The sequence below is a fragment of the Mauremys mutica genome, chromosome 4 (assembly GCF_020497125.1).
Source record: "Mauremys mutica isolate MM-2020 ecotype Southern chromosome 4, ASM2049712v1, whole genome shotgun sequence".
Classification (NCBI taxonomy): domain Eukaryota; kingdom Metazoa; phylum Chordata; order Testudines; family Geoemydidae; genus Mauremys; species Mauremys mutica.
This window is the reverse complement of record NC_059075.1, coordinates 21441234-21466492: the sequence shown is the minus strand read 5'-3', so window position 1 is coordinate 21466492 and position 25259 is coordinate 21441234. Positions and strand designations below refer to the sequence as shown.

Genomic DNA, 25259 nt, shown 5'->3' with positions numbered 1-25259 from the left:
GCTGCTGTTGTCCTGGGGAGGATGAGCAGAGAGTAGATTTTAACTCCTGCTAAATGCTATTAGCGCCTTCATTTCAATCCCGGCATTCACGCTATTTAGATCGATGAGAGAATTGGAAGAAATGTATCAGGGCAGGGAGACTGGCTCCAAGTCCAGCTCTGACCGAACGCCGTGTCTTTCTTCCCAGGTTCAGCTGTCTCATTCACTGCTGCTGAGCAGTGTAAGTGGCATGACCCTGCACTGTGGCACGCTGCAACCTCCTTGGAGGACCTAGAGCAGGGCAAGTACATCTTCGCAGTGGATGAAGAACGTGTCCCATGCCAGTACGATGATGTTATCTTTCAGCCTGAAACCTCCTTCCGAGTAAACATCGACTCATCTGAGCGAATGATTCATCTCCGAAGCATCTCTATAATGGGACAGGTAAAATGGAACATTTGAGAAACAAAACAAAACGTTGTCACACTTCACCCCCTCCCCTGCGGTGCCCACAAAGTAGGTCATGAGAACAGAAAGTGCAGTGACACTTGCTGTGTGTGTTAGTATGGTTCACTTACAGGCACTTGTTCAGCACTATGCCTGAGTTTGACTCTGGTGGTGCCAGATTTCCAAAAAGGCTTCAACCATGTGCACCACAGTCGTAAGCACATGTTTGGCTTGTGCGTGTGCAAAAAATCTGATTTGTGCTTGCAACCTGCATGGGACCCCCACAGCCAGGGGAGTCAGGCACTGACTGCCCCATCTGGGGCATGCAAAAGCAATTTTCAACTCCACTGACTTTCTTGACGTGACAAGCCATTCAAGCGTTGCTGAAGTATAAATAAGAGACAGACCCTCTCAGGCGTCTCTCAGAGGAAAGTGTATGGTTGTCTGAGGGGAGGGGGGGGGGTGTCATACTGTTTTGGGGGGTTGCTCTCCTCTGTCCATTTGTCTCGTTGCTGGCCAGTCCTGATTGGGTGGTAATTGTTCTTACCCTACCATCTCGGCTGTCTCTTGCCCAAGCCAGAGTTCGTATGTGATTTAAATGTGGGTGTGCAAAACTGTGCGTGCAATTTTGGAGGCTGCTATGGTAAAATAGGGCCTGACTGTGTCTAAATCAAACGAAGCAGAAACATGACAGTTCTGCTTTCAAATGCTGAGTCCCTGGAGAGCCTGGGGAAAGCTCAGACTGGGTTCCAATGTAAATGAGGGCGCTGAGGCTGGGAAAGCTCTGTTTGATGAGTCTGGTCCTTGATTAGCTTGTTCATTTGAATCCATGTGTTGGGAAGCATTTCAATACAATTAGGCCAAGACTTTCCAAAGTGACCCAGGACTTTGGGTGCTGAACGTGAGACACATTCCAGGCATCTGATTGTCACAAAGTGCTGAGCTCTCACCCTCTGGTGATCAGCCCCCTTTTAGGTGTCTCCGAATGGTGCCCAGAATCACCAGGCCCTTCTGCAAGTTTGGCCTCAGCTTTTCTTGTTAAATAAAAACGGCCAATGTCACAAAAGTTGCACAGTGGTTTATTGAGACTGGCCCCTTCCCCTCCTCCCAGGTTGAGCTCATTGCTTTAGCCACATCAGGTGCAATACCAAGATGGGCATAAACAACAACCCCAAATCCAAACAGCTCCCAGCTTTGGGATCCAAATTGTGCAGCAGGGTTCCAACTTGGGAATGGGACAAGCTGAGATCCAGGGGGTTCTTCTGGCCACTGGGAATGCATGTATTGGGAGCCAGACTTTGCACCTCAGTGGCAGAGCAGGGAATTGAACGCAGGTCTCCTGGGTTCTAGGCCAGCGCCCTAACAACTGAGCATCCTTCCTCTCTGTCAGATATAGCCATGACACACAGATGAATTGGCCTGGGAAATATTGTCTGTGTTTCTTGGCAGGTAGGAGCCTGAATGGTGGGATCTTCAGGGCCAGGCTGTTGGGGAGGAAGATGTGGTTGGAGGGGCATTCGTGCTCATTTCCCCTTGGCTGCTGACACCTATTGTAGGCTTGCCGCTGTTTTTCTATTTGGTAGTTTTCAAATAGCTCCTCAGGGCGCTGGAGCTCAGGAGGCCAAATAAATCCATGAATATACAGTCCCCTCTGCTTCCCTGGCTGCTCCATTCCTAGACTCACGTCTGCACTTGCTGGGCTCTGTGGCTGTGCTGGGTATTGTGGCTCTGGCAGGTTTTCAGCATGCAGGACCTCTAGCTTGGTTAGAAATGAGGATTTTAATGAGATCTTCAGAGGATAATGGTGCTGCTAGAGGGAAAATACGGAGGCTACGTGCCACTGCATTCAGGGTCGGCTCCAGCTTTTTTGCAGTCCCAAGTGGCAAAGGGGGGAGGGGGAAGGTGCAATTGGTGGCACTTCGGTGGCCGCTCTACTGGGCCGCTTCATTCTTCAGCGGCGGGTCCTTCGCTCCGAGAGGTACTAAGAGACCCGCCGCCGAATTGCCGCTGAAGATCTGGACATGCCGCCCCTTCCCATTGGCCGCCCCGAGCACCTGCTTCCTGCACTGGTGCCGGGAGCCGGCCCTGACTGCATTGAAGACACAGTCACGTTCCTTTTTCCTCTTGGCTGTCACCTTCCAGCCTGTTGGAGGGTAATTGCAAAGACACTCGCAGTCTGCACTGTGCCTCTGCCCATGGATTAACCATATGGCCACTGCAGCGCTCCTAACCCTGGTGGTCTGAGGAGTTAACTGCGGTCTCTGAAGCAGTGTGCACTGGTTACGCCCTGAAGCAGGAGACACAGCTGGACGTCTCAGTGGTTGTTATTATTTGCGTTGTGATAGTGCCCAGGAGTCCCCTTGTCCTCCCTGTACTCGGTGCTGTCCAAACATGGTAACTGCGGGATCCAGTTCAGCACTTCAGAGTTCTGGATCCAAACTTTCCTGCATCGGAGGTGTTTGTGCTGTATCTGTAGAGCTGTAGCCAGCTGTAGTCCCTATGTTCCACAGTCCTGTGTGTGCAAAAACTCTGGCCAGAGTCAGGGAAGTGACACTATAGAAATGACAGAGAGGTGTTCACCTTTACTGTCCCTCGGTGACCTTCCAGACCAAATCCTCTCAGTGAGACAGGGCCTTGTTCATTCACAGTGGGGAGGCGACGTGCATTCAAGTTTGTAATGCGCTGTGAGGTCCTGAGAGAGAGGCTGAGAAGTTGGTTTCTCTCACTGGTTGGCTGGGCGGTGGGGATGGGGTACCAAAGGGTGGGTTTTTTACAACAATGTTCTAGACAGGTCTCTTGGTTTGGCCTCGTCCAGACACAGTGGTAACCGGCAGAGTTGATGAAAGTGTTCAAACCGAGCTCACGTGGAATAACTTGATTCCCAGCCCTGTGTTGACAGGACCCTAGACATGGATCCACCTATCCTGCTCCCACTCATACCAGTGGCAAAGCTCCCATTCACTCCCAAGACACAGGATCAGGATTAAAAGGAAGAGTGACACAGAGTAAAAAGATGCCCATCAGCTGCTTCTACCCCTCTTTGAAAGGTGACATGCAAAGACTAGTGTGTGCACCCACTCCCACTCCCACTCCCCAACCCCCATTTAGGTAAGAAGGCCTATTAATTTCCTCTTGCTTTTACCTTAGGGTTTGTCTCCCCTGTTTTTCCTGGAAGCGTCAGGATGTCACAAATCTTTCTTTGGAAGCCTGTAAATTAATAGGACAGGGGTTTTTAGTCAGACTGTTTCGTGCACTCCGGTTCACTGCTAACAGCGAGTTAACTGAAATGCCTGACAGACAAGTTTGGGATAAAAGATTCTGTTAAAGAGTCCACTCCCTAGCCCTGCTGTTACAGGCGGATAGATCTTCAGTCTGGCTCTCGGCTCCTCTAAGCCGACCTCCAGTACAAAGAGGGAAAAGAAATTACCCAGAGTCCTGGTAATTCTCAGCTTAAAAAGAAAGAAACAAATAAAAAACCCAGCCCATGGTGTTCTTTTTTATTGTTTTTTTAGTTTGGAAAAGACTTTCAGACCTTTTGTAGAAGGGGAGGTGGGCATGATCCCATTATCTTCCCTTGCCAGTGCACCTTGAAGGGGATGTCCCAAGTCCCAGTACTTCCACCTTTGAGGGCAGGTAGGCTAAGCGACCGCTCTGTCAACAAGGCTGGAGCAGCCTTGCTGCTTGCTTGCAGAGCTGCCAGATCTTACACTCCATAGTCTCAGCTGGTAAGAAATGTTGATCTATTTTTTAATCTTTCTGGGTTGGGAAGTAGAAGTTCACCAGTGACGCGGCCTTAGCTGAGTACATGCAGAGAAGCTCGGCCAAGCTGCAGTTCCACGGCAACGGGACATTCCAGGTGACGAACGCCAGGTGTCCGGACAAGTCGGGCTGTGAGTGTGGAAATGCTGGGGTGAGTTTTTCCACTGGAATTAAACAAACTGTTCTCTGGGATCTTTTAGCTCCGCTAAGTCACAACTCCTGGGTGGACTCTTCATGGCCTCAGGATGCGGACAGGAAGTCAGGGAACATCCCAGCACTATGCTCAGACAGGGCAGTGCAATCTCGGTGGTGTTTGCAAAACTGAACAGAAAAGCAGAGCAGGAGCAGCTCTTCAGCCGGGGTGGATCAAAGGATCTTACCCTGGGTTTTCATTTAAGGAACATCGACAGATCTGCGCTGCCTTGCTCGGGGATTCTGGGACTCGGTGCCCAGTGCTTGTGTGCAAGGACCCCTTCCAGCCAGTCGGACACTGCTGTGAAATATGCGGTGAGTGCAGAATGGGATTTATTCCTGTAAGCAGGCGTGGGCGGCATACCTGGCCTTCTGGCTTTATTGTATCCATTTCCTCGGCACTAGGCCTTGAATGCCCTTCTGGAGTTGAATCTTGTGGTTGTCATCTATACTTTGGGAATGCCAAGAATTGACTGACTGCTGTTTGACTGGTGCGGGGTCTGGTCGGTGGGAAGGTCGGAGGCTTGAGTTGGTATAAAAATAATTAAACATGCTGGTGACTCTGCAAGTATCGAGACTCAGGCTTAATAACTGATCCGGTGAAATCAGTGGGAAAACTCCTGTTAACTCAGTGGACTCTAGACTCCCTTTGGCTGGACTTTTTGAAGCTGAGGAATAACCCATACTCCACCTGCTGAGCCCTTCTGGTGTTTCTCTGAGGGGTTTTGATCATCCCTCCATATCAGCATGGTGACATCTAGGGAAAGGTCTTTTATATACTGTTCTAACTCCTCCTCCTCCCCCAGTAGTACAGTATTTTATACTGGTGATATCCAAACAGGACAGCTTCCAATAGCACATCAGTTGTGGTAGAATTTGGTTCCTTTGAGGTTTGGACTGTCCAGGTTCCTACCAGAATTTAAACCATACGTGTTTCTTTGCTTGGTTCTCGTTTAGCCAGCACTTCACTGGCTCGAATAGCAAAGTAGAATGATTAAATACAAAGGATTAATTGATTGAACAAATTCCTGAACTATCCTGATTCTGCATCCGACTTCCTCCTTGTTCCTGCTCTAGGGGCTACTCCACCTCCCTATGAAGTGAGATTAAAGGACACAGGATTTTAGAGTTAAAGCTCTGATCCCCATCCGGACTGAGCCCCTCAGGGGAGCTTTATACACTGATCACCTCGCAGGAAGGGGACCCAAGCTCACAGGATTATTATAGGAAACAATGCTCAGTGCTTCCTTTAGTGCTGTCAGATCTTAAATGCACAATACAAATATTAACTATTTGTCAAACAGCCTCTCTGCGGTTGGTAGCTATTTATTATCCCCGTTTCACAGATGGGGAAACCAAGGCACAGGGACTGGCTTCAGACAAAGGGGTTCAGCACCTCTGAAAATTAGGCTGCATTTGCTTATATGCCTAAAGGTTGGCCTTAGGGACTTGTCCAAGGAAGTCAGTGTCGGGATCCTCTAGCAGTGGGTTCAAATCAACCCCATCACCTCTTCCCGCTCCTGTACTATGCCTCAAATGCCTGTCTCTGGAGCCCGAGTTATGCAGAGCGCTGTGTTATATTCATGTCTCTCTGAATCATTATCGTCCCTTTCTGGAGTCTATCTTGGATTGCAGCCTTTTGTCCCCGTCTGATTTTTCCGAGGCCTGCTCCTGGTTTAGCCTGTCAGGGTGTCACAAGTCATCAAGATAGTTCAATCCATTCCTGTTAGTGCAGGCTGCTAGGACTGCATTCAGTGCTGGCATCAGGGATGCCACTAAAGGAAAATACCCAAGGAAAATGCACTTTCTTGTTCCAATAAATGTCATCTTTATCACCTATGGTAAATTTCATTGAAAATGAAAATATACCCAACAGATTGGTGGAATTTCCTCTACATATGGGTGTTTGTCTGCTTACCTACCTGGAAGGTGAATGGGAATTTTTCATACACAGTCATCATGCCAAACTCATTAGGGCTCTAGCATATGGTTTTCAAACCTGTTCGTACCAGCAGAGCCTTTGAAAGCAATTATTGGAACTTCATATTTCCAGGAACTTTTACTCCTGCTTTTCAAGAAAAATATTTAGCTCAACTAGTGTGGTGCCAATTGATTCGGTGAATTTAATTGTGCCCTTCCCTGGTGCTTTTTATCCAAGGAGCTCAAAGTACTTTACAAGCATTGATGGATGCTCATCATTACCTCTTTAAGAACTAGGTAAGTGTCAGCAGTGGATGCGGCTTTCCCAGGAGCGTTCTGAAAAAAGCTCCACTGACGCTGGGTTTTTGAAACCTGTAAAAAGACCAGCAATAGAGGAGGTGTTTCCTTCTGAAAGCTTTGTTCAGAAATCGCTAGCTGATAGAATTATCCTCCCCTTTGTGAGCTCTAGAATGAGACCAGATTACACAAATGGGACTGGAGAATTGTTTGGGAATCGTGTACTGATCCAGATCTTGGTAGACACTGAAAACCACATTGATCCACGCTGCCAGCCCCACAATAGCCCACTTGCAATGAGAGGTGTGCTTGCAAATGCAAAATCAATGAACCTGTGTGTGTTCTTTCTTGTCTTTCTGCCTTTGAACTACAGGAGCCACTATTTCACTGGAATACACGCCTGGTTTCGACATTAGGCAGTATCAGAACAGAATTCTTCATGCCTTCCTGAGCCTGGTATGCTAGTCTGTTTGGAAAGACGTATTTAATACATCATTCAGATAGAAGCCAGGAAACCCCACCAATAAGATACTCACCATTATCTTATAATATAAATACACTGTAATAGACTGGTACGTACATTATTGCAGTGATGTCAGCCTGGGTAGTGGCTGCTTGCAGAGCCCCACCTGATACTCTTGTAACTTGGAAGTCAGCGTGGGGAACAGCTGTTTGTAGCCCTGGCTTCTGACCTCAAACAGGAATTCAGCTGCTGGTGCACACAGAGTTCAGCTAGTAGGAAGTCTCCATTTACCATCTGGCCCATTAGGGTTTCCCTTATTTCCAGCTACATCCAACCTCCTACCCTGAGTATTTGCAGCTAGGTGACCTTGGGCCAGTCACTTCCCCGCCCAATGCCTCAGTTCCCCCATTTTACAAAGGGAGTTAATGATCCTGACCTCCTTTGTAAAGCTCATTGTGATCTAGGGATGAAAAGCACTCTGTAAGAGCTAGGTATTGCTACTGAAGCCGGTGATCTGGTTCTGCTCTCACACCAGGATGTCAGTGGCATGAATCCTGATTTACACTGGTGTAAATGAGAGCAGAACCAGGCATGTTGAGTCCAGACTACCCCAAACTGTCCTGCGCTTCCAGTTAACAAGGCGACAGTCCCAGGACAGAAGACAGAGTGCTGTTCAACCAGGGCCGGCTCCAGGCACCAGCCCAGCAAGCAGGTGCTCGGGGTGGCCAACGAGACAAGTGGCACATCCGGCTCTGTGGCGGCGGGTCCCTCAGTCCCTCTCAGAGCGAAGGACCAGTCACCGAATTGCCGCTTGGGGTGGCAAAAACCCTGGAGCCAGCCCTGTGTTCAACACAGAGCCAGGCAGCACGAGCACCAGGAGCTCACACCTGCCTTGTTCAAGTGTTGACAGTCAGGGGCAGCAGGTCCCAAAGGTGGGCTCCTTTGAATGAGGATGCCCAGCCACTTCCCCAGAGAGCAGAGGGCCAAGTAGGAGATGCGAGGAAGGAGGTGGCCTGTGAAACAGTCAGCCCCGGACCATGCAGGGTTCTCGACTGCCCCTGTACTGAAGAGGGATTTGTTCCTTTTTGTCATTCATTCCTACTATTGTTTTGGGACTAGGGATGTGAACCGGGGTGTATGGGGAGAAAAGAGGGGGTTGATTTCATCCCATTTCCTTCACTCACCCCTCCTGGCTATGTGGTCTGCCAAAGAAGTTGGCAGAGTTGTAGAGTTGAATGCCAGAAGGGACCGCCAGATTATCTAGTGTGACTGCTTGTATGTCACAGGCCACCCACACCATCCAGCACCCGACCACTAAACCCAACACCCAAAATGAGTTAAAAGTTGAACAGTCCACAGGAGACTAGGCTATGATGTGTGACAGGGAGGGAGGGACCGAGGTCAGTGCCCGAGGCCCCCTCCATGGCAGGGAAATGATTACGTGAGATACACCCATGCTGCAGAGGAAGGCAAAAAATATCCAAAGTCGCTGCCAATCTGACCTGGGGGAAATTCCTTTCCGACCCCAGGTATGGCGATCAGTTAGACCCCGAGAATGGGAGCAAGCCCCTGCCAACCAGGCCCTGAGAGAAGGAATGCTTGGTGCCATCTCAAGGCACCGGCCCACCCCGCCCAGTGTTCATCGTCAGCCATGTAGGGTTGCCAACTTTCTAATTGCACAAAACTGGGCACCCTTGTGCCGCTCCCTACCCCGCCCCTTCCCCGAGGCCCCGTCTCTGATGCCCCGCCCCCTATTCACTCCAGCTCTCCTCCCTCTGTCACTCACTCTCCCCCACCCTCACTCACTTTCACTGGGCTGGGGCAGGGGGTTGGAGTGCGGGAGGGGGGAGGGCTACAGTTGGTGGTGTAGGCTCAAGGGTGGGGTCAGAAATGAGGGGTTCAGGGTGTGGGAGGGGGCTCTGGGCTGGGACAGGGTTGGAGTGTGGGAGGGGGTGCAGGCTGCGACTGGGCTCTGGGATGGTGCCGGGGATGAGAGGTTTAGGGTGCAGGAGGGGGTTCTGGGCTGGGGTCGAGGGGTTTGGGGTGTGGGAGGGGGCTCAGGGCTGGGGTAGGGGGTTGGGGTGCAGATGAGGGTGCAGGCTCTGGGAGGGAGTTAGGGTGCGGGAGGGGGTTCTGGCCTGCGATAGGGGGTTGGGGTGAGGGCTCTGGGAGGGAGTTAGGGTGCGGGAGGGGGTTCTGGCCTGCGGTAGGGGGTTGGGGTGAGGGCTCTGGGAGGGAGTTAGGGTGCGGGAGGGGGTTCTGGCCTGTGGTAGGGGGTTGGGGTGCGGGCTCTGGGAGGGAGTTAGGGTGCGGGAGGGGGTTCTGGCCTGCGGTAGGGGGTTGGGGTGAGGGCTCTGGGAGGGAGTTAGGGTGCGGGAGGGGGTTCTGACCTGAAGTAGAGGGTTGGGGGTGCAGGCTCCGGCTGGGCTGCGCTTATCTCAGGTAGCTCCTGGTTGGTAGCACAGCAGGGCTAAGGGAGGCTCCCTGCCTGCCCTGGCTCCACGCTGCTCCTGAAAGTGGCCAGTATGTCCTGCCCCTAGGCAGAGGGGCCAGGAGGCTTTGCGCGGTGTGTGCTGCCTGTCACTGCAGTCACCACCCCCACACCTCCCATTGGCTGTGGTTCCCGCCCAATGGGAGCTGCAGAGCTGGTGCTGGGGTGGGGGCAGCAGGCAGAGCTTCCCTGATTGCCACTGCCCCTAGGGGCTGCAGGGACATGCCAGCCGCTTCTGGGGAGCTGTGCAGAGCCAGGGCAGGCAGGTTCACGTTTCAACTGGACGTTCCATTCAAAAACCGGATGCCTGGCAACCGTACACACATGGCCATCCCTGACGCTTCAGTGGAAGGAGATTAAAAAACCCCCACCAACCCAGAGTATGGGGGCGGGAAGGGGGGGCATAATCCCTTCCTGACCCCTGCAGGTAGCCATCTGAAACCCTGAGGCATGCACTTGAGGCTTCAGCTCTTCTCTAAGTCCTGGGTGAGGGTGAGGGTGGGGGACTGGCTAGTGAGTGACCTGGGGCACTCTCTCTTCCCAAGGGATGACAGCGCTGCAGCAGCAGGCAGAACCCACGCTGGGTGGGTTTACAGGGCCAGATTCACAGCCATGCAGGGCCCCAGCAGAGAGTGGCTTTCATCCTGGTGGAGCCGGGCAGGTGGGGATGTAGGAGACTCCTCAAGGAGCATACGGTTGGCATATTAGTTCCTACCCCATTCCACCACCGAGGGCATGGCCAGAGCAAAAGGTGCCTGAACAAGAAGGTGGTGCATCTGGCCAATCCCTGTCTGCAGAATGGGTCCTAGGGACTGTGGGCACCTGGGCGTAAACCAGAGCAGTTTTCAGGCTGCTCTAACTTATGCTGGGGACTAGTTTGGTCCCTGGCAGCCATGGGATCTGGAGGCACAAAGGTGGCTGACCAGAGAACCTGACCCAAAGTTTTCTAAATATCCATTCGCAACACTGCCGGAGAAAGCAGAGCTGGGGGTCCCACGCTGCGTCACAGGCAATCGCTCAGGTGTCATGGCGCTCAGCTGCCATGCAGAACTCCTGGCTCCACTCCTCCGCGCTGCGTTCTCACGCCCAACTGGCCAGTCGAGGATGCCAGTACTGGGGTCGCTGCAGCAGCCCAGTCTCATGCTCTTGAGCTTAGTGCCCTGTGCAGCCACCTGGAGGACATGGCTTCAGCTATCCCACAATGGATCCCATGGGCCAAATTTTGCTCTGGGGCAGGTTGTGCTTCCGGAGTAACTTCATGGGAGTTACTCTAGATTTACCCTGCTATAATCAAGATCAGAATATAGCCCCATGTAGCAATAGATGTGAGTCTGGTTCTTCCCTCCTTACAAATGTGTACATTCTAATGCGTTGTTTAATGGGTGTGTTACATTCACTGCCTCATTATACAGGGGTCAAATGACACTGTCACCTGACCCAGCTCCAAAGGGAGCAGTATTCCTACAGGCGCAACCTACCCTGAGTGTTTTGAAGTAACATTGGGCCCCAGTGTCTGTTGCTTACAGCCCTGCATGGAAAGAAGACATAATTGTGAAAACACAGCAGTGATGTGATTCACAGCAACACTAGCTCTGGGTGATATTTGCATTAAGATTTATAGCCAGCACTTATTTTGCTGTCCATCACAGCTCCAGATGGAGCCATACCCTATAATCGCTGCCTGCTGACCCATTGTGTTTTGTGCGTCTTGCTTTCTTTGAAAAGCCAAAATATGCAGGTGTTCAGCTGGCTATATCCAAGGTGCGAAAACCTCAGGCTTCACGGAACTCCGTTTCAGTCATCCAGATTGTGCTAATGGATAATAAGACAGGGTCACAGACGGGGACTAAAGCTGAACAGTTGACTGAGGACATCATGCGTGACGTAGCAGAGCACGGTAACTGTTCCCATTCACCTATGGAAGATTCTTTTTCATTCACCAGCGATGCTTTCTAGGTGGTTAATAGGAATCACAGAGAATCAAGTGGCAGTTTATTTAACAAAGTATGTATTGAAAACTCCTGGTTGCTTGTACATAGCACTTTGGCCATGTCTACCCTCCGAGGACCATAGCGACATAGCTCCAGTGGTGTAGCTATGCCAGCATAACCCTGTAGTATAGACGCAGTCTACAGTGATGGAAGGGGTTTTCTGTCATCACAGGAACTTCACCTCCCCAACCAACGGTAGCTGCATTGACAGAATCATTCTTCTGTCAGCCTAGCTGCATCTACACCAGCAGAGAGGTCAGCATAGCTACAGTGCTCTACGGTCTGGATTTTTCATACCCGGAGCACCGTAGCCATGCCAACGGTCATTTGAAGTGTAGATGAGCACGTTTCAGCTTCTAAGCATTTCACAGCCCCTCTGAATTAATCAGTGCTAGTCCAGCACAACTCTTGCAACTCAGTCCTCCCCCACTCCCTAAGGACTTGGCTACACACAAGTTCAATGTTTACTGGTGCAGCTTTGTATGCGGACACTTAAAACTGGTTATATCAGTTTAGTTTGTGCTTGTGAATTTACATCAGTGTCCACATACAGAGTTGTACTAGTTTAACTAAATGAGTATAAAATCATACCTTTAGTCTTGTCTACACACACAAGTTGTATCAGTTTAGTGGTAGAGTTAAAGTGATGAAACCCCCAGTGTGGAGGCAATTCTGTTGGTATAAAGGTGCTTATACTTGTGCAGCTTATCCCCATATGGGAAGAGGACTAAAGTTATACTCGTATACGGCATCTTTACACCAGTATAACTATGTCCATCCTAGAGGCTGTACAGGTATCATTATTTTGGTAAACCATCCCTTCCCTAACCAAAATAGTATGCCAGGACCAAAGCTGTCCATGGACCAGCCTTTCTGTGTAGGCCAGGCTTACGTTGGCAGGAAGAAAGAAACTGCCACTTGCATGTTGTCTATCAGATGCGTCTTTTTTCTGTCCTGGCATGGAAAGGAAAGGAATTGGCTGTCTGAACTTAGGGACTCCACCATTCTCCATACAACCTGTCCATTCTTGTCTCCACCTCAGAAAAGAGGAACAAGCAAAAGGAACAGAGTTTTCACATAAAGTTTTTCACTTTTGCAAAATGCATTTTCCATATGTGGGCTCCTGATATCTCCCAAGAACAGAACTGTTGATTGGCCAGACAAGTGAATTCACTGAACCTTTTCACTGATCCCATAAAAGGGATCATAGTATCTGCTTGGTTCACTTTTTCTGGAGGGTAGCTCCGACCCAAACATTCCTGCATAGAATACGAGATGTGCATGCTAGAGCTGTGCAGAACATTCAAATAAAACCTGGACGCTCAGCCAGGCTCATGAGCCTGGAACTTGTGCAAGACGCTTGAGTGACCATCATTTGATTTATCCAAATCAGTCCCCCAGAGCTGAGTTCCCTCTGAAATGTGTCATGTTATTGATGTAGAGCCTGATTCAAATAGTGTGACTCAAGCGGGAACCATTGCCAACATTAGGAGCCTAAAGTTAGACTCTTAAATCCACATTTAGGGCTTGTCTGCACTGCAAACGGTTTGCCAGCATTGCTATACCAGTATAGCTAACCCAGCAGAGCTCCGTAGTGGAGATGCAGTGTAAGCTGACAGGAGGAATTCTGCCAGTACAGCTAAAACACCTCCTTGAGTGACATGAGCTAAGCTGAGGGAAGCAGTCTTCTATCAGTGTAGTTGTGTCTATACCAGGGATTTTTTCTGGCCTACCTATGTTGTCTAGGGGGCGTGGGGTTTTTTCATAGCTATGCTGGCAAAACTTTATAGTGGACAGCCTCTAACATGTAAGTAAATGACTTGATTCGCAAAGGGGCCGAATACCTTGAAGTCAGTGAGAGCTGTTGGCTGTTCAGCACTTTGGAAATTCTTGGCCCCTGTGACAAGTGAAGGTTTTGACCATTTTTAACCTGAATTGCCAAGTAAGTGACTCTTGTGTGCGTGAGAACCCGTGCGAACCAGAACTGAAGGGCTGCATCTCACAAACCCCTGTAAACTGAAACCACTGACTGCACACAGCCCCACTACCTGCTATTTACCCAGACCCATGTTTGGGGACATGCTAATGCCACAGTGAGTTGCAGAGACTATTTTTCTAGGCACCCTGCGTTTTATGTTCATACCAGTTCAGTACAGGGATTGCATGTGAGTGGGGGGTGGGGGTGGGTGGGTTGTATTGTATAACCCTGTACTGAAAAATCCTCTTTCTTGCTTTGCAGGTGACTCCTTTGGCATTGTGACAGGTACAGTGCAAGTAGCCACTGGCAGTAATTCTAGTGGACAAGGAGGCACTGTTACTGATGGCACCATTGCTGGGACGGTTATTGGTCTACTGCTTGGGCTGCTGTTGCTTGGCACAATGCTGTTTCTCCATAGGAAGGGGATGATAAGGTAAAGACAGGGGCTTTCACACCCCTTAGATTGATAACCACCAAAGAGTCTTGTTTAACAGCTGGGACTAAAAGAATTATCTCTGAGGTCTCTTCTGTCATTCACTGATTCATGAAACAAAGAATCCAGGGATTGGCCCAGACCCTACCCACCATTTTAAAGCAACTTTATGCTGCTCCACCAGTGTCAAGCTGCGCTAACACTGGCAGAACTGGCCTCCTAAATATCCTGGCGTCCTGGGGAGGTCCTCAGGTGACAAAGAACTGCCAGAGCAGCTTCTACGCCCTGCCCTGTCCCTGCAGTGAGGGAAAGGTCGTGGCTGGGCATCCTGGCATTGCAACAATCCTTGGCTGCGTGTGTTGTTGGTAGCTGGAGTAAATGAGGGCAGCCTTGCGGCTGCTCTGACTTGCACCCAGGGACTGGTGGGTGCACAGTGGCCCCAGGGTCAGGGAAGTTCTTTGGTGGCTTCAAGGCACATAAGTGCCCCCTCCAGCTGCAGCCCATGAGCCCACAGCCGTTGCGCTGTTCTCTGGTTTGAGCTCAGTGTGGTTCAGTTTTGTAGCTTAATGGAAACTCCCTGTTGCTCCTGTCGCTTTGCAGCCCCGCATCTGCGTGCAGAACTGACGTTGCCTAGTGGGGCCCATTTGGCAATATTAATGCATCAAAACAATTCTAAACACTTGTTCTGCAACTTTGTGTCCCTGAGAGCAAATGGCACAATGGAGAGAGCCCGCGGCAGCCCCTTGGACCTTGTCGCTTTATTTATTAATCGTCACACAGCTAGCACTGCCTGTTTACTCTGTCGTCATAAATGGAGACTAGGCCAGGGCAGGGCTCGGCCTTGCATTCCTTCTGCACCCCAAATTCCCACGGAGGCCAAAGGAACCCAGGCCTGAGTACGGTCTACAGGTCTGGGCCCTCACTTCTTTTGGGGCTGCACATCTGGGGCCTGTTTCAGTATCTTGGGGCTTATCTGACTGTTCCATTGGCCAGCACTTTATTTAAATCACTCATGTTTTATCAAAGGTTTCCGACTGCTTGCAAAACAAGCAAAGTCAAGCAGTAAAGATTATACCTCTGAAATGTTAACTCTGTATGTGTGTGTGTGTGTGTGTGTGTGTGTGTGTGCGCGCGCGCGAGCGTGTGCGCATGCACTGGAAGGATGTATAGTTATCAGGGGATAGCTGTACTGGGAGGTGGCTGGATCGGATGCATTTGACACAATAGGTGAGACGAGAAGAAGGAAAAAAGGGGGAATTCGGAAGGAAAAAGGGAGAAAAGTGGGGGTGGCAGGGGAAAGGCCCATCTCAAGATTTCAGTGTAATCAGATGGGCCTTATGAGCCCATTCTGCAGGTGTTTGTCCCACAGGTCACCTCACCACAGCGAAGGACCACGTAATAGCCTGGTCTCTGCTTAAAAGCTTTACCAGCAGAGCCATGTAAGGGGTGTGATTTACAGTTATGCTGATAAAAGCCCCCGTGTAGACACTATAACTTGGGCCAGGTCTACACTACAGACTCCTGGCAGCCTTGCTCCCTGGGCCAGAGGGTGAAGAGGTGTGATTTTTGACCACCATAGCTGTGCCAGCAAAGGCCATAATGTAGACATCGCTACGTTGGCAAAACTAGCTTGTTTCACTCCTTGGGGGTGATCTTACTTCCCCGGTACAACATGCAGCTTTGCTAGCACAGCAGTGTCCTCACTAGGCATGCTTTGCTGGTATAGCATACCAGGATTCCTATACCTGACCATGGAAATAACACTAGTCCAGGAAAGTACTCCTAAGTGCAGACATAGCCTTGCTGAATTGGAATAAGCTATATCAGTGTAGCTGCTTCCGCACTAGGGGGATGGTGTTGGTCTAACTACAATGGCAGAGTTGAAGCGCCAGAACTGTTACATGTAGACAAGGTCAGAAGTTCCAGATGAAACCCCACATCCAGGCTGCTGTTGCATACCAGAGAGCTCTGTCACAGCTGGCTGGCTCCAGCAGGGTACGAGTCCAAGGCAGGCTGCTTCTGCTTTTGCCAACGTATTAGTGTTGCATTTTTCAACAACCAGCGCAGTTCTCAGGCATCATTTGTTTTTCTTGCCTCTCGACAAGCACAGAGATGATTAGCGTTTCCTAGCAATAAATAGCAGATTTATTTCAGTTCTAAATAAATCTCTAACCCTCATAATTGTTCCTAGATTATTCATTTCCCAGTGACGCGCGTTTGGAAGCTGGGCAGTTGTTTGCTCGCTGCTTTGGGAGGAAAGTTTATGAAACAATCAAAGATGGGTGGAACCCAAGACCAAAGCCTTTGGCTTGGCTCTCCCTGCCCAGCTGCAGGCTCTGAATTCCAGCGCAGGCACAGATACTGTTTCAGCCAGGGCGGCCGCCTAGGGTGCCAAGATTTGGGGGCGCCAAAAAGCGGTGCCCAAAATTTTTTTTTTTACGCTATTGCTCTCGGCGGGGCAATGGGGACACTTGCAGCTGCGTTAGCACGTACCTCTGCAGGTGTCCTCTGCAACTGTGGGCCCCACCACCTCCCTCTGCCATGCCCCACATCACTGCCGGCCCGTGCCCCTCTGCCAGCCCAGAGCCGCCTCCTCCATGAGCCCCCGGGCTGCCGCATTGCTCCCTAGCCTGCTCCCCCTGGCTCTGACAGTCCCGGACCCCCTGCCGCAGCAGCGGCTGCTGCCCAAGGGCTGCTGGCTGCAGATTGGAGTCGGTGACATCAGCCCGCCTGCAGCTGGCCCTACTGACAGCAATGCAGTGGCAGGAGCGGGGGCAGGGGTGGCAGAAAGGAAGAGGAGACCGTGGCCACCGGGGGTGGTTCATGGCCCTGCCAGAGGATACCATCCTCTGCACGTGCCACCTTCCAAGGCTTCATCCCCATCCATCCCTGCAGCCCTGTGGAGAAGGTAAATAGAGCCCCATTTCTGGGGAAACTGAGGCAGATAACAGGGACGTGACTTGCCCAAGATCACCCAGGGAGTCATTGTCAGAATCCTGCTTTGAACACAGGAGGTTGAGGCTCCTAGTTCTGCCCTGGCTCAGACCATTAGACCAGAGGCCTTCAAGCCCTGAGTTCTGCACCTGCCCACACAAGGTGTTAATCTGGGATTCAGGGGCAGCACAGTGCAAGTTTTCAGTGAAGAAACACGACTGCCTCGAGCCCTTATGGCTACAAGGAAAATCTTCCAAAGGTGATGGGCGTCTAGCCGACACAGTTCTGTCTGCCTGAGTCTGCAGCCAGCCTGGGACAACAGCTCCAGGAAGTGCGGCAGTAACTGTTAAGTCTAATTACGACACCATCAGAGCCAGATTTTCATGTAACATGGGTGACCAACCACTGCAAGTGTGCGAGCAACTCAGGTGAAGTGCAGCTGAACCCTGGGCAGGCTGCAGCACCCAAGAGATTTTTGTTCTCCCACTGTATGACAGCAGATGCACCAGTAACTTTACTAGGTAGAAGTTTAGTGACCACATTAAGGCCATATCCTTCCCACTCCCAGCATTGGGCCAACTGCCCCTCCTCATTCTCCTGATTGCTTGTATTGTTATTGATGGGAGATCTGCTGTGGAGTGAGGGGTGTATATGGACCTGCCTTTGCAGGCTCAGTCCTGGCCCAGCATTCAAAATAAATTGCCCTGAGTTTCAGAAGTACTGAGAACCCTGGAGTTCCCACAGACATCGGGGGAACCGCAGATGCTCAGTATCTCTGAAAATCAGGCCTAGAATGACACTGACGCCGCTGCGCTGGGCCAGAGCTCTCTGAGTAAGGGGCTCCAGCAGCGATTGGCATGGGGCAGAGTAAAGCAACCAGGACAGTCATGACGGAGGCTGGAACTCTGTCCTCGCCTCACAGCTGTGGGGAAGACAGGCCTTCAAACACCCCCTCCCGCCTGCATTGCACTTTCCAGCCCAGAAGCAAGGAACCATTTCACACCTTAGCACTGGGGGAAGCTGAAGCCCAGAATGGGGAAGTAACTTGCCTGAAGTCATCCAGTAAGTTGGTGCCAGGGTGGAGAATAGAAATCAAATCCCGACTCCCAGCTCTGTGCTCTGATCCCCAAAACAGCCCTTTCCAGATCCATGGGTGGGGGGAGGGACTCTAGCCAGGTGCAGGAGACCCAAGGCCATTTATTTTCATTAAATATGTAGACTAAATAATGAAATTAATAAATTTTCAAGCCCAATGTGTATTAATTCTAATGAACAATGCCACATTATGGAGTATTCATTTTTGAAAGTTTATAATAAGCGCTGCTCTGGGGGCGGGGGGCGCAAGGTGGAAGTTTGGCTTAGGGGGAAAATATCCTTGCACTGGCCCTGGTTTCAGCACTTGCATCACTGCTGTGGGACACCAGTTATTTTCTATAATGGAGAGTGCTGTAGAAAATGGGGAAATGATAGGGCCAGGGATGTGTGAGAGCTTCAGTGGATGCCAATCATCCTAAATGCTACTGAAACAGTCCTTCAGAGGGCCCAGGTTTTAAAACTGAAAACTACAGCCACGTCCCTGAAGAACAATCAATGTCCCTTTTTCAAGAGGGCCTGACACTTACCTGAACTATCCCCCCATCTGTATCATGAAGGAAATCTATCTCACTAGGGGTGACTGGCTTGACAGTTGCCTTCAGCTTTGGATGGATGCACATTTGGGAACCTAAAATGTCTTTCCTCTCAGATTACCATCCGCACACTTGGCAGGCCTGTGGAACAGAAAGGAGGACCAAGATCTTGTGGCGGGACCAAGTGACAAAGGGTTTGACAATCCTATATTTGACACGCTGACCAACAGAGCTGTAAGTACCCTCACGTTCTCTCTTTCCACCATTGGCTCAACGTGTAACCATGTAATCCTTTGCATGTGGAATTGCCATTGCAGGCAATAGGCTGGTGGGGTGATTGGGTACGGGCTGGAATGTCTGACCTCGGTGGTGTCTGCTAGATGGAACATCGAGTCTATGGGACTGGGCAGACCACAGCAGGGATATGTCCTATGTACTTAGTGGAGATTCCTCTTTAGTTCCGGTGGAAGAGCTGTGTGCTCTTGGAGTGAGTGGAAGATCTTGGGCTCTACCTCGATGCTGCAGATGTGATGTACAGCTGGTGACTGTGCTGGCCATTGTTTGTGGCCAGAGGCTTTTTACAATGTGGGTCTCTAGCAGCTCTCCAGTTTTACACATCCATCGCGGCTGAGGCTTTCAAAGGAGTGGTAGGTGAGGTCTATGTCCTGAGTGCATTGCAAGCTGCCTGGACATGTGGAACATTTGAGGAAGGCCAGTCCTCTGAGTTAGCAGCTGTAGCTAGGTGCCAGAGCACTAAGTACAAAATGTAGCAGAGGCGTTTCATTTTCTGGATACGTTACTGGCAAAAATGAGCTGTGCTGTTCCTGAATCCATAGTGCCTTAGACTGACATGTTTCTTCCACACTCTCCCCACACTCCTCACCGTCATAGCTCTGTAAAAGAACCAAATTACCCCATCTAATGTAATTGGGGTGTGACAAGAGTGAGCAGCAGGAGAAGAGAATTGCTCTGGGAGGAAGGACACTTGCCCCAGAAAGAGCCATGAATTAACCAGTGTGTGGAATTTGTTGTCACGAGGGATCGGTAGGGTGACCATACGTCCCGGTTTGGCCAGGACAGTCCCTTTTTTAAGCGCGGTCCCGGCCGTCCCGACTTTCTTGGTAGAAGTGGATATTTGTCCTATGTGTTCTTGCCAACTTGATCAGTTGATCAACAAAGGGGACAAATGCCCACTTTTGTCAAAAAAGTGGGGCATGGAGGAATTTGTGGCAGGGGATGAGCGGCGATCCCAGCCCCAGCCTTGTGGGGTGGGGGGGCCATGCCAGGCTCAGGCAGCGATGCCAGCCCCAGCCTCACACGGGGGGGGGGGGAAAGGGAGGACAGGGCTCAGGCTAGCCCTGCGTGGGGATGTGGGCTTGGGCAAGCCGCACACAGGGTGGGGCCCTAAGATGAGCAGCTTGAGACAGCCTGGGGGTGGGGGTAGGGCCTCAGGCTATCCCCATGTGGTGTCCCATTTTCCTTTTGGGAACTCTGGTCACCCTAGGGATTGGCTAAAAGCTTAGCCGGTTCTACAAAAGGTTTGTCCTTTCTCTGAATGAGAACATCCACCATTACATTAGATGGGGTCACTTTGTTTTGTAGTTACAGAAATAGGAAGCCTCATGCTTCATGGATGGGCTAAGGAGGAACATCCTCTGTGGGCAGCTCAGTCCATAATGGTCAACTGAGGGGCTTCTGCTGCCGGTCACTGCTGGAAACAAGATACCGAGCTAGACGGCTGGCTGGTCTGAGCCAGTCTGGCCATTCCCATGTGAAATATGCAGCGTGCTGAACGGTAGTGCAAAGTTCCACAATGTCACATCAGATTTGCTTCACCCCTCTCCTTAAACATTTTCTCTCTCTCTGTTGTAGGAGTCACATGGTGCATGCTCCAGCGAGGAGGCCCTGAAGGAGATGGCTAGTAAAGACAGTGGGATTTATTTTGTTAACCCTTTATATGATGAAACTGAACTCATCGCTTAATAGCAAAGTCCTGAGCGGTCCTAGCCAAATGTGAGGTTGGAATATAATTTCATTCAGGCTAATATTTTACCCATTGTACAGCAACAGTTATCCCAGGATAACCCTCTATGGGGACACTTTTATTCTGCAATAAGAGTGGCTTTTATTTGGTTAATCTAAACCTCTTCCCAAGTGTTATAAGTTAAAGCAGAAAAAGCCACTCTTGTATCGGAAAAAGTGTGTCCACATGCAGGGATTACACACTGGTGTACAATATCTGTTTAAATTCCCACCTTAGCTTATACCAAAAAACCTTTACCACGTAGACAGGGCTAACTAAAATCCCCCTGCATCATCATCTGTGTATGATTTCTTCAGTTCCTGTCCTAAACTGTTATTTTGTGTTGCTTCTAGAGCTGCTGAGTTCTTCTACCCCAAAGATGGCTGCATTTCAGTGGTGGGTGAAGTAGGGTGACCAGACAGCAAATGTGAAAAATCAGGACATGGGCTGGGGGGGTAATAGGAGCCTATATAAGAAAAAAGACCCAAAAATCGGGACTGTCTGTATAAAATCGGGATATGTGGTGACACTAGGGTGAAGTGATATAATTTGCATATCAATTTCCCTTGTCGATGACAGGAGCTGTATTCATTCATTTGTTAGCTGAAGTTCCCACTGCCTTAATAGAATAAACAGTGTTCATACAGCGCATGCCATTTGTGTGCAGTAGTTGTTTTTTTCTCCCTTTAAAGATATTCAATTAGATAACAATACTTTATCCCCATTTATCCAAGGGGAAGCTGAGGCATAGAGAGATCAATTGCTTGATCCCTGCAAGATGCTGAGCTCTATGGCCTAGATCCAGCACTTTTCACATGAAATCAGCCAGTGATTTGTGTGTGTGGAGAGAAACAGGCCTGGCAGTAAAATATTTCAGAGTCCTTTTTTGTTTCCCTGATGGCTTTTATCATTGAGAATATCTGAACGCAGAGTCCCCCAGCCCATCTCACACGATGGAACCCTAAGCAAGTATTTATCTTCCTCTGTCTTGTATTGAAATGGCTGCACTGTCAGGTGTCTCCTGTCATCCCATTCAAGTTTGACATTTGTTATGAGAACTTCATAGAGCCACCTTGGAATTTTTCATGTTGCTTCCTGAGGTCAGAGAGCAAATATTTTAGCAGGAAAGCAAAAGAGGGGACCCATCATTTTTTACATCCCTGACATTCCAATGTGCCACCTTACGATGTCCACACTAATTCCATTGAGAAGTCCAGCATGAGATGTTTTAAATGGCTTTATTTTCTGCATCAGAGACAAGGTGGATGAGGTAATATCTTTTACTGGACCAACTTCTGTTGGTGAGAGAGACAAGCTTTCAAGCAACACAGAGCTCTTCTGCAGGTCTGGGAAAAGTACTAAGAGTGTCACAGCTAAATACAAGATCAAACAGATGTTTTAGCATAGCTAGCACATATTCTAAGGAACTTTTATGCTAAACTATCTGTTCCATCTTGTGTTTAGCTGTGGCACTCTGAGTACCTTTCCTGTCCTGAAGAAGCAGGTCTCATTTACCAACAGAAGTTGGTCCAATAAAAGATATTACCTCACCCACCTTGTCGCTCTAATATCCTGGGAACGACACCGCAGCACCAATATTACTTTCTGCATGACATTAATTAAGAGTGGGGCTAAGAGGCACAACCTTTCCACAGCTCCTTAGGACATGGCATCAGGAGCAGTATTGGAAGTATGTAGCCTCAATGATTTTAAGGCCAGAAGGGACCATTATGATCATCTAGTCTAACCTCCTGCATAACACAGGCCGGAGAACTTTCAATATGGACGTTTACTTATTTATCACTGGATTTTTATAGCTGGTACCTCTCAAATAACCCACGCAGCCCAGAAATTCATGCAGCAATCCTCCTCACATGTTGGGAATTCATTGTAGAATAACTTATCAATGGGCAGATCTTGGATTCTGAATGTACGGAGATGTGTGAAAATGTATGCAAATTTGCAGTCTCCTGGATTGTCAATAGGGCTGGTTGGCAGGTACTGTAGGGAAGTAGCTCTGTTTAGTTTATTATATTTTGTTTCAGTCTTTAGCTGGCCCAAGCCTTTTTCAAAGGCTTTGGAACTTGGTTTTATGTCTATCACAGATTCTGACAAAATGTGACAGCTCATCGATAGTGTTTAAAGACATTACATGGCTGTCTGAGTAGCTCCAGTGGGTCATTATCCTGGAGATAAAGTTTCCTTTGCAATCAGATTAAATACATTTTACGGGGGTCCCAAACATTTCCCGGTGCTGATTGGTTCACTTGCCTAACCACTGGCATGAATGGGGCAGAAAAATGGATTCAAACGGCAATCTCCAAAAGGCAAAAGTTTTGCAACAGCCAATGGATTCTGTTGCGGCTTTGGCAGTGAGGTTGGGCAAAGACATTATGGAGCAGACACTTGCCTGATTTGTCATTCTGGGCTGCCAGCCGCAGCTGCTCATGAACAAGAGCTGCCTCAATGGACCAGGGGCCAGAAACGAGGAGAGGGCCTCAAATAACAACCCTCTCCAACGCACAGCGTCTCTCCTGGTCCAAATGGAAGACAGGCCTTGAGCAGTCAGATGGAAGAGTAGAAGCCAAACAGCACAGCTAGGAAAACTGAAGTCAAAGGTGGGAACCTAATATGTGCTACCAACAAACTCCTTTTTCCTCATGGAGCCTCCCCTGGGAGCCACTGATAGCAAAGGCAGCAGCAGCATGGGAGCGGGGCTCAGTAGCATCATGGGGATGGAGGGGGAAAAGGAAGGGGGTGGTTTGAGGCCAAGGGATGAATTATCCCAGGGGCTGCTACAATTCCCTTATTATTTGTATTACAGTAGCACCAGGAGGCCTTTACCAAGACCACAATCCCATCGTGCTAGGTGCTGTATAAACTTATGATAACAACCCCTGCCATGCAATGGATACAATCGGCATAGACAGAAAGGGGAGGAATGGAGTATTATGAGCCCCATTCTGCAGGGACAGAGAGATGACAAAGGAAGCCTGGCTCAGAGCTTGTGAACTGAACTCAGAGCTCGGATTTCTAGTCTACTGCCTCACAGCGCAGCTCCTCCTTTCTGTAGCCCCCCCAGGGGTGTCACCTCTCGGGCCCCACTACCTTGAAGGCTCTTTTAAGTGCCAAGCCCTGGGCCAATGTGTGTGCTGGGCCCAGGGATTGTTGTTGCCTTCAAAGCTGCCTTGCCTCACGTTGTGTGGATTGGTTAATGTTGGAATAACACACTGCAAAAATGCAAAGCTTCTATAAGTGCTTTATAATGTTATTACCTGCTGTGTCCTCTGTCAGAGACCACTCCCTGCTAGGGCCAGGGGCAACCAAGGTTATACTTCAACCCTACCTGGCTGTTCTTGAGAAGGGGGCATGTGTCTGCCATGAACTGGGTGATGCCTACCGGCTCCGTTTCATAACCAATACCCACCAGCCCTTATGTGGTAGCAGCTTCAGCTCACTTTTGGGACCGGCTAGGTTTGTACCCACAAACCAGAAGGAGAAGACGCCATAGCCCATTCCCCAGCCACCAATGCGCTCCTATTTGTCCCTATAGGGTATGTCTACACTGCAATTAAAACCCCTGGCTGGCTTGTGCCAGCTGACTTGGGCTCGCAGGGCTCGGGCTAAGAGGCTGTTTAATTGTGGTGTAGACATTCAGGCAGGAGCTGCGGCCCAAGCTCAGAGACCCTCCCAGCTTGCAGGGTCCTAGAGCCCAGGCTCCAGCCTGAGCATGAATGTCTACACTGCAGTTAAACAGCCTCTTATCCTGAGGCCTAGTCAGCTGGCATGGGCCAAGTGCAGGTGTCTGATTGCAATGTAGACACACCCTGACAGACCAAGATGACAGAGAGTGAAAAAGCCCAAACTGCCTAACTATCTACATGGGAAATTGAGCATGGGGTAGCAGCCAGCGCCTTGGGACTCCCGGGTGCTGGGGCCTAGGGCTGGCTGTTTCTGGGACAAGTCACTTTCTCGCCCTGCCTAATGCAGATGGTAAGTGCTGTAGAGCAGCGAGTGCCTGGGACCGGGTGGTTGGTCGTCCTTTGTTGATTTCAATTGAAAAAAAATTACATTTAAAAAAATATTCCAACTTGGATCGTTTTAGTGACAAACAAGGAGCTGAAGTTTTTTAAAAAATGCAGCAGAATGCGTCCAATGTGCTGGGGGCCCTGGCAGCACTATGTGCGGTGAGAATAAAACTAAGAAGCCAGTGAACCCTCGTGGGTACCAAAAAGAAAGGAGACTGGGGAGGGAGGGGTGGTGGCGGGGAAGAGATAACTACTCAACACTGCCAAGCCTCTGCCTCTCCCCAGCGCAGTGTTGGGGGCAGCAAGGCCATCGATCTTATGGAGCAGTCGTTGTTGCCAGTGCTGTACTTCACATAATGTTAGATGCCATGGTAACAGGATGATGTCGCTTGCCAAGCTATTAATCTACGAGCTCAGAATTTCACATTCACACTGGCCGCCTGCATCAGTGAGCACTAGCTCATTGTAGGAGAGTGCGCAGTACAACACCCATCATAAAACATGCCCCCACACAGCTGTGTGCCGCAGAATTCAACTGCCAAAAGCAAGGACACCCGCCGCAAACACACACGCTAGGAGAGGAGGGATGGCAAAGGGGTTAGAGTGCTACCGGGGACTTGAGACACCTGGGTTCAATTCACTACTCTGCCACAGGCTCCGTATGTGATCTTGGGCAAATCACTGAAGGCCAAAGGT

General features: G+C 49.9%; 1 protein-coding gene across 1 annotated transcript in view; it reads left to right on the top strand.

The window, feature by feature from the left end:
• Positions 1 to 21165, top strand: part of AMN (amnion associated transmembrane protein) — a 49961-nt gene extending 28796 nt beyond the window's left edge. Inside the window, exons 5-12 of the mRNA XM_045012633.1 lie at positions 188 to 423; positions 4199 to 4336; positions 4584 to 4692; positions 6968 to 7050; positions 11274 to 11445; positions 13779 to 13950; positions 18629 to 18746; positions 20385 to 21165. Coding sequence (XP_044868568.1) covers positions 188 to 423; positions 4199 to 4336; positions 4584 to 4692; positions 6968 to 7050; positions 11274 to 11445; positions 13779 to 13950; positions 18629 to 18746; positions 20385 to 20495 — 1139 coding nt within the window. The 3' untranslated portion in view covers positions 20496 to 21165. The remainder of the gene's footprint in view (positions 1 to 187; positions 424 to 4198; positions 4337 to 4583; positions 4693 to 6967; positions 7051 to 11273; positions 11446 to 13778; positions 13951 to 18628; positions 18747 to 20384) is intronic.
• The last annotated feature ends 4094 nt before the right edge of the window (positions 21166 to 25259 follow it).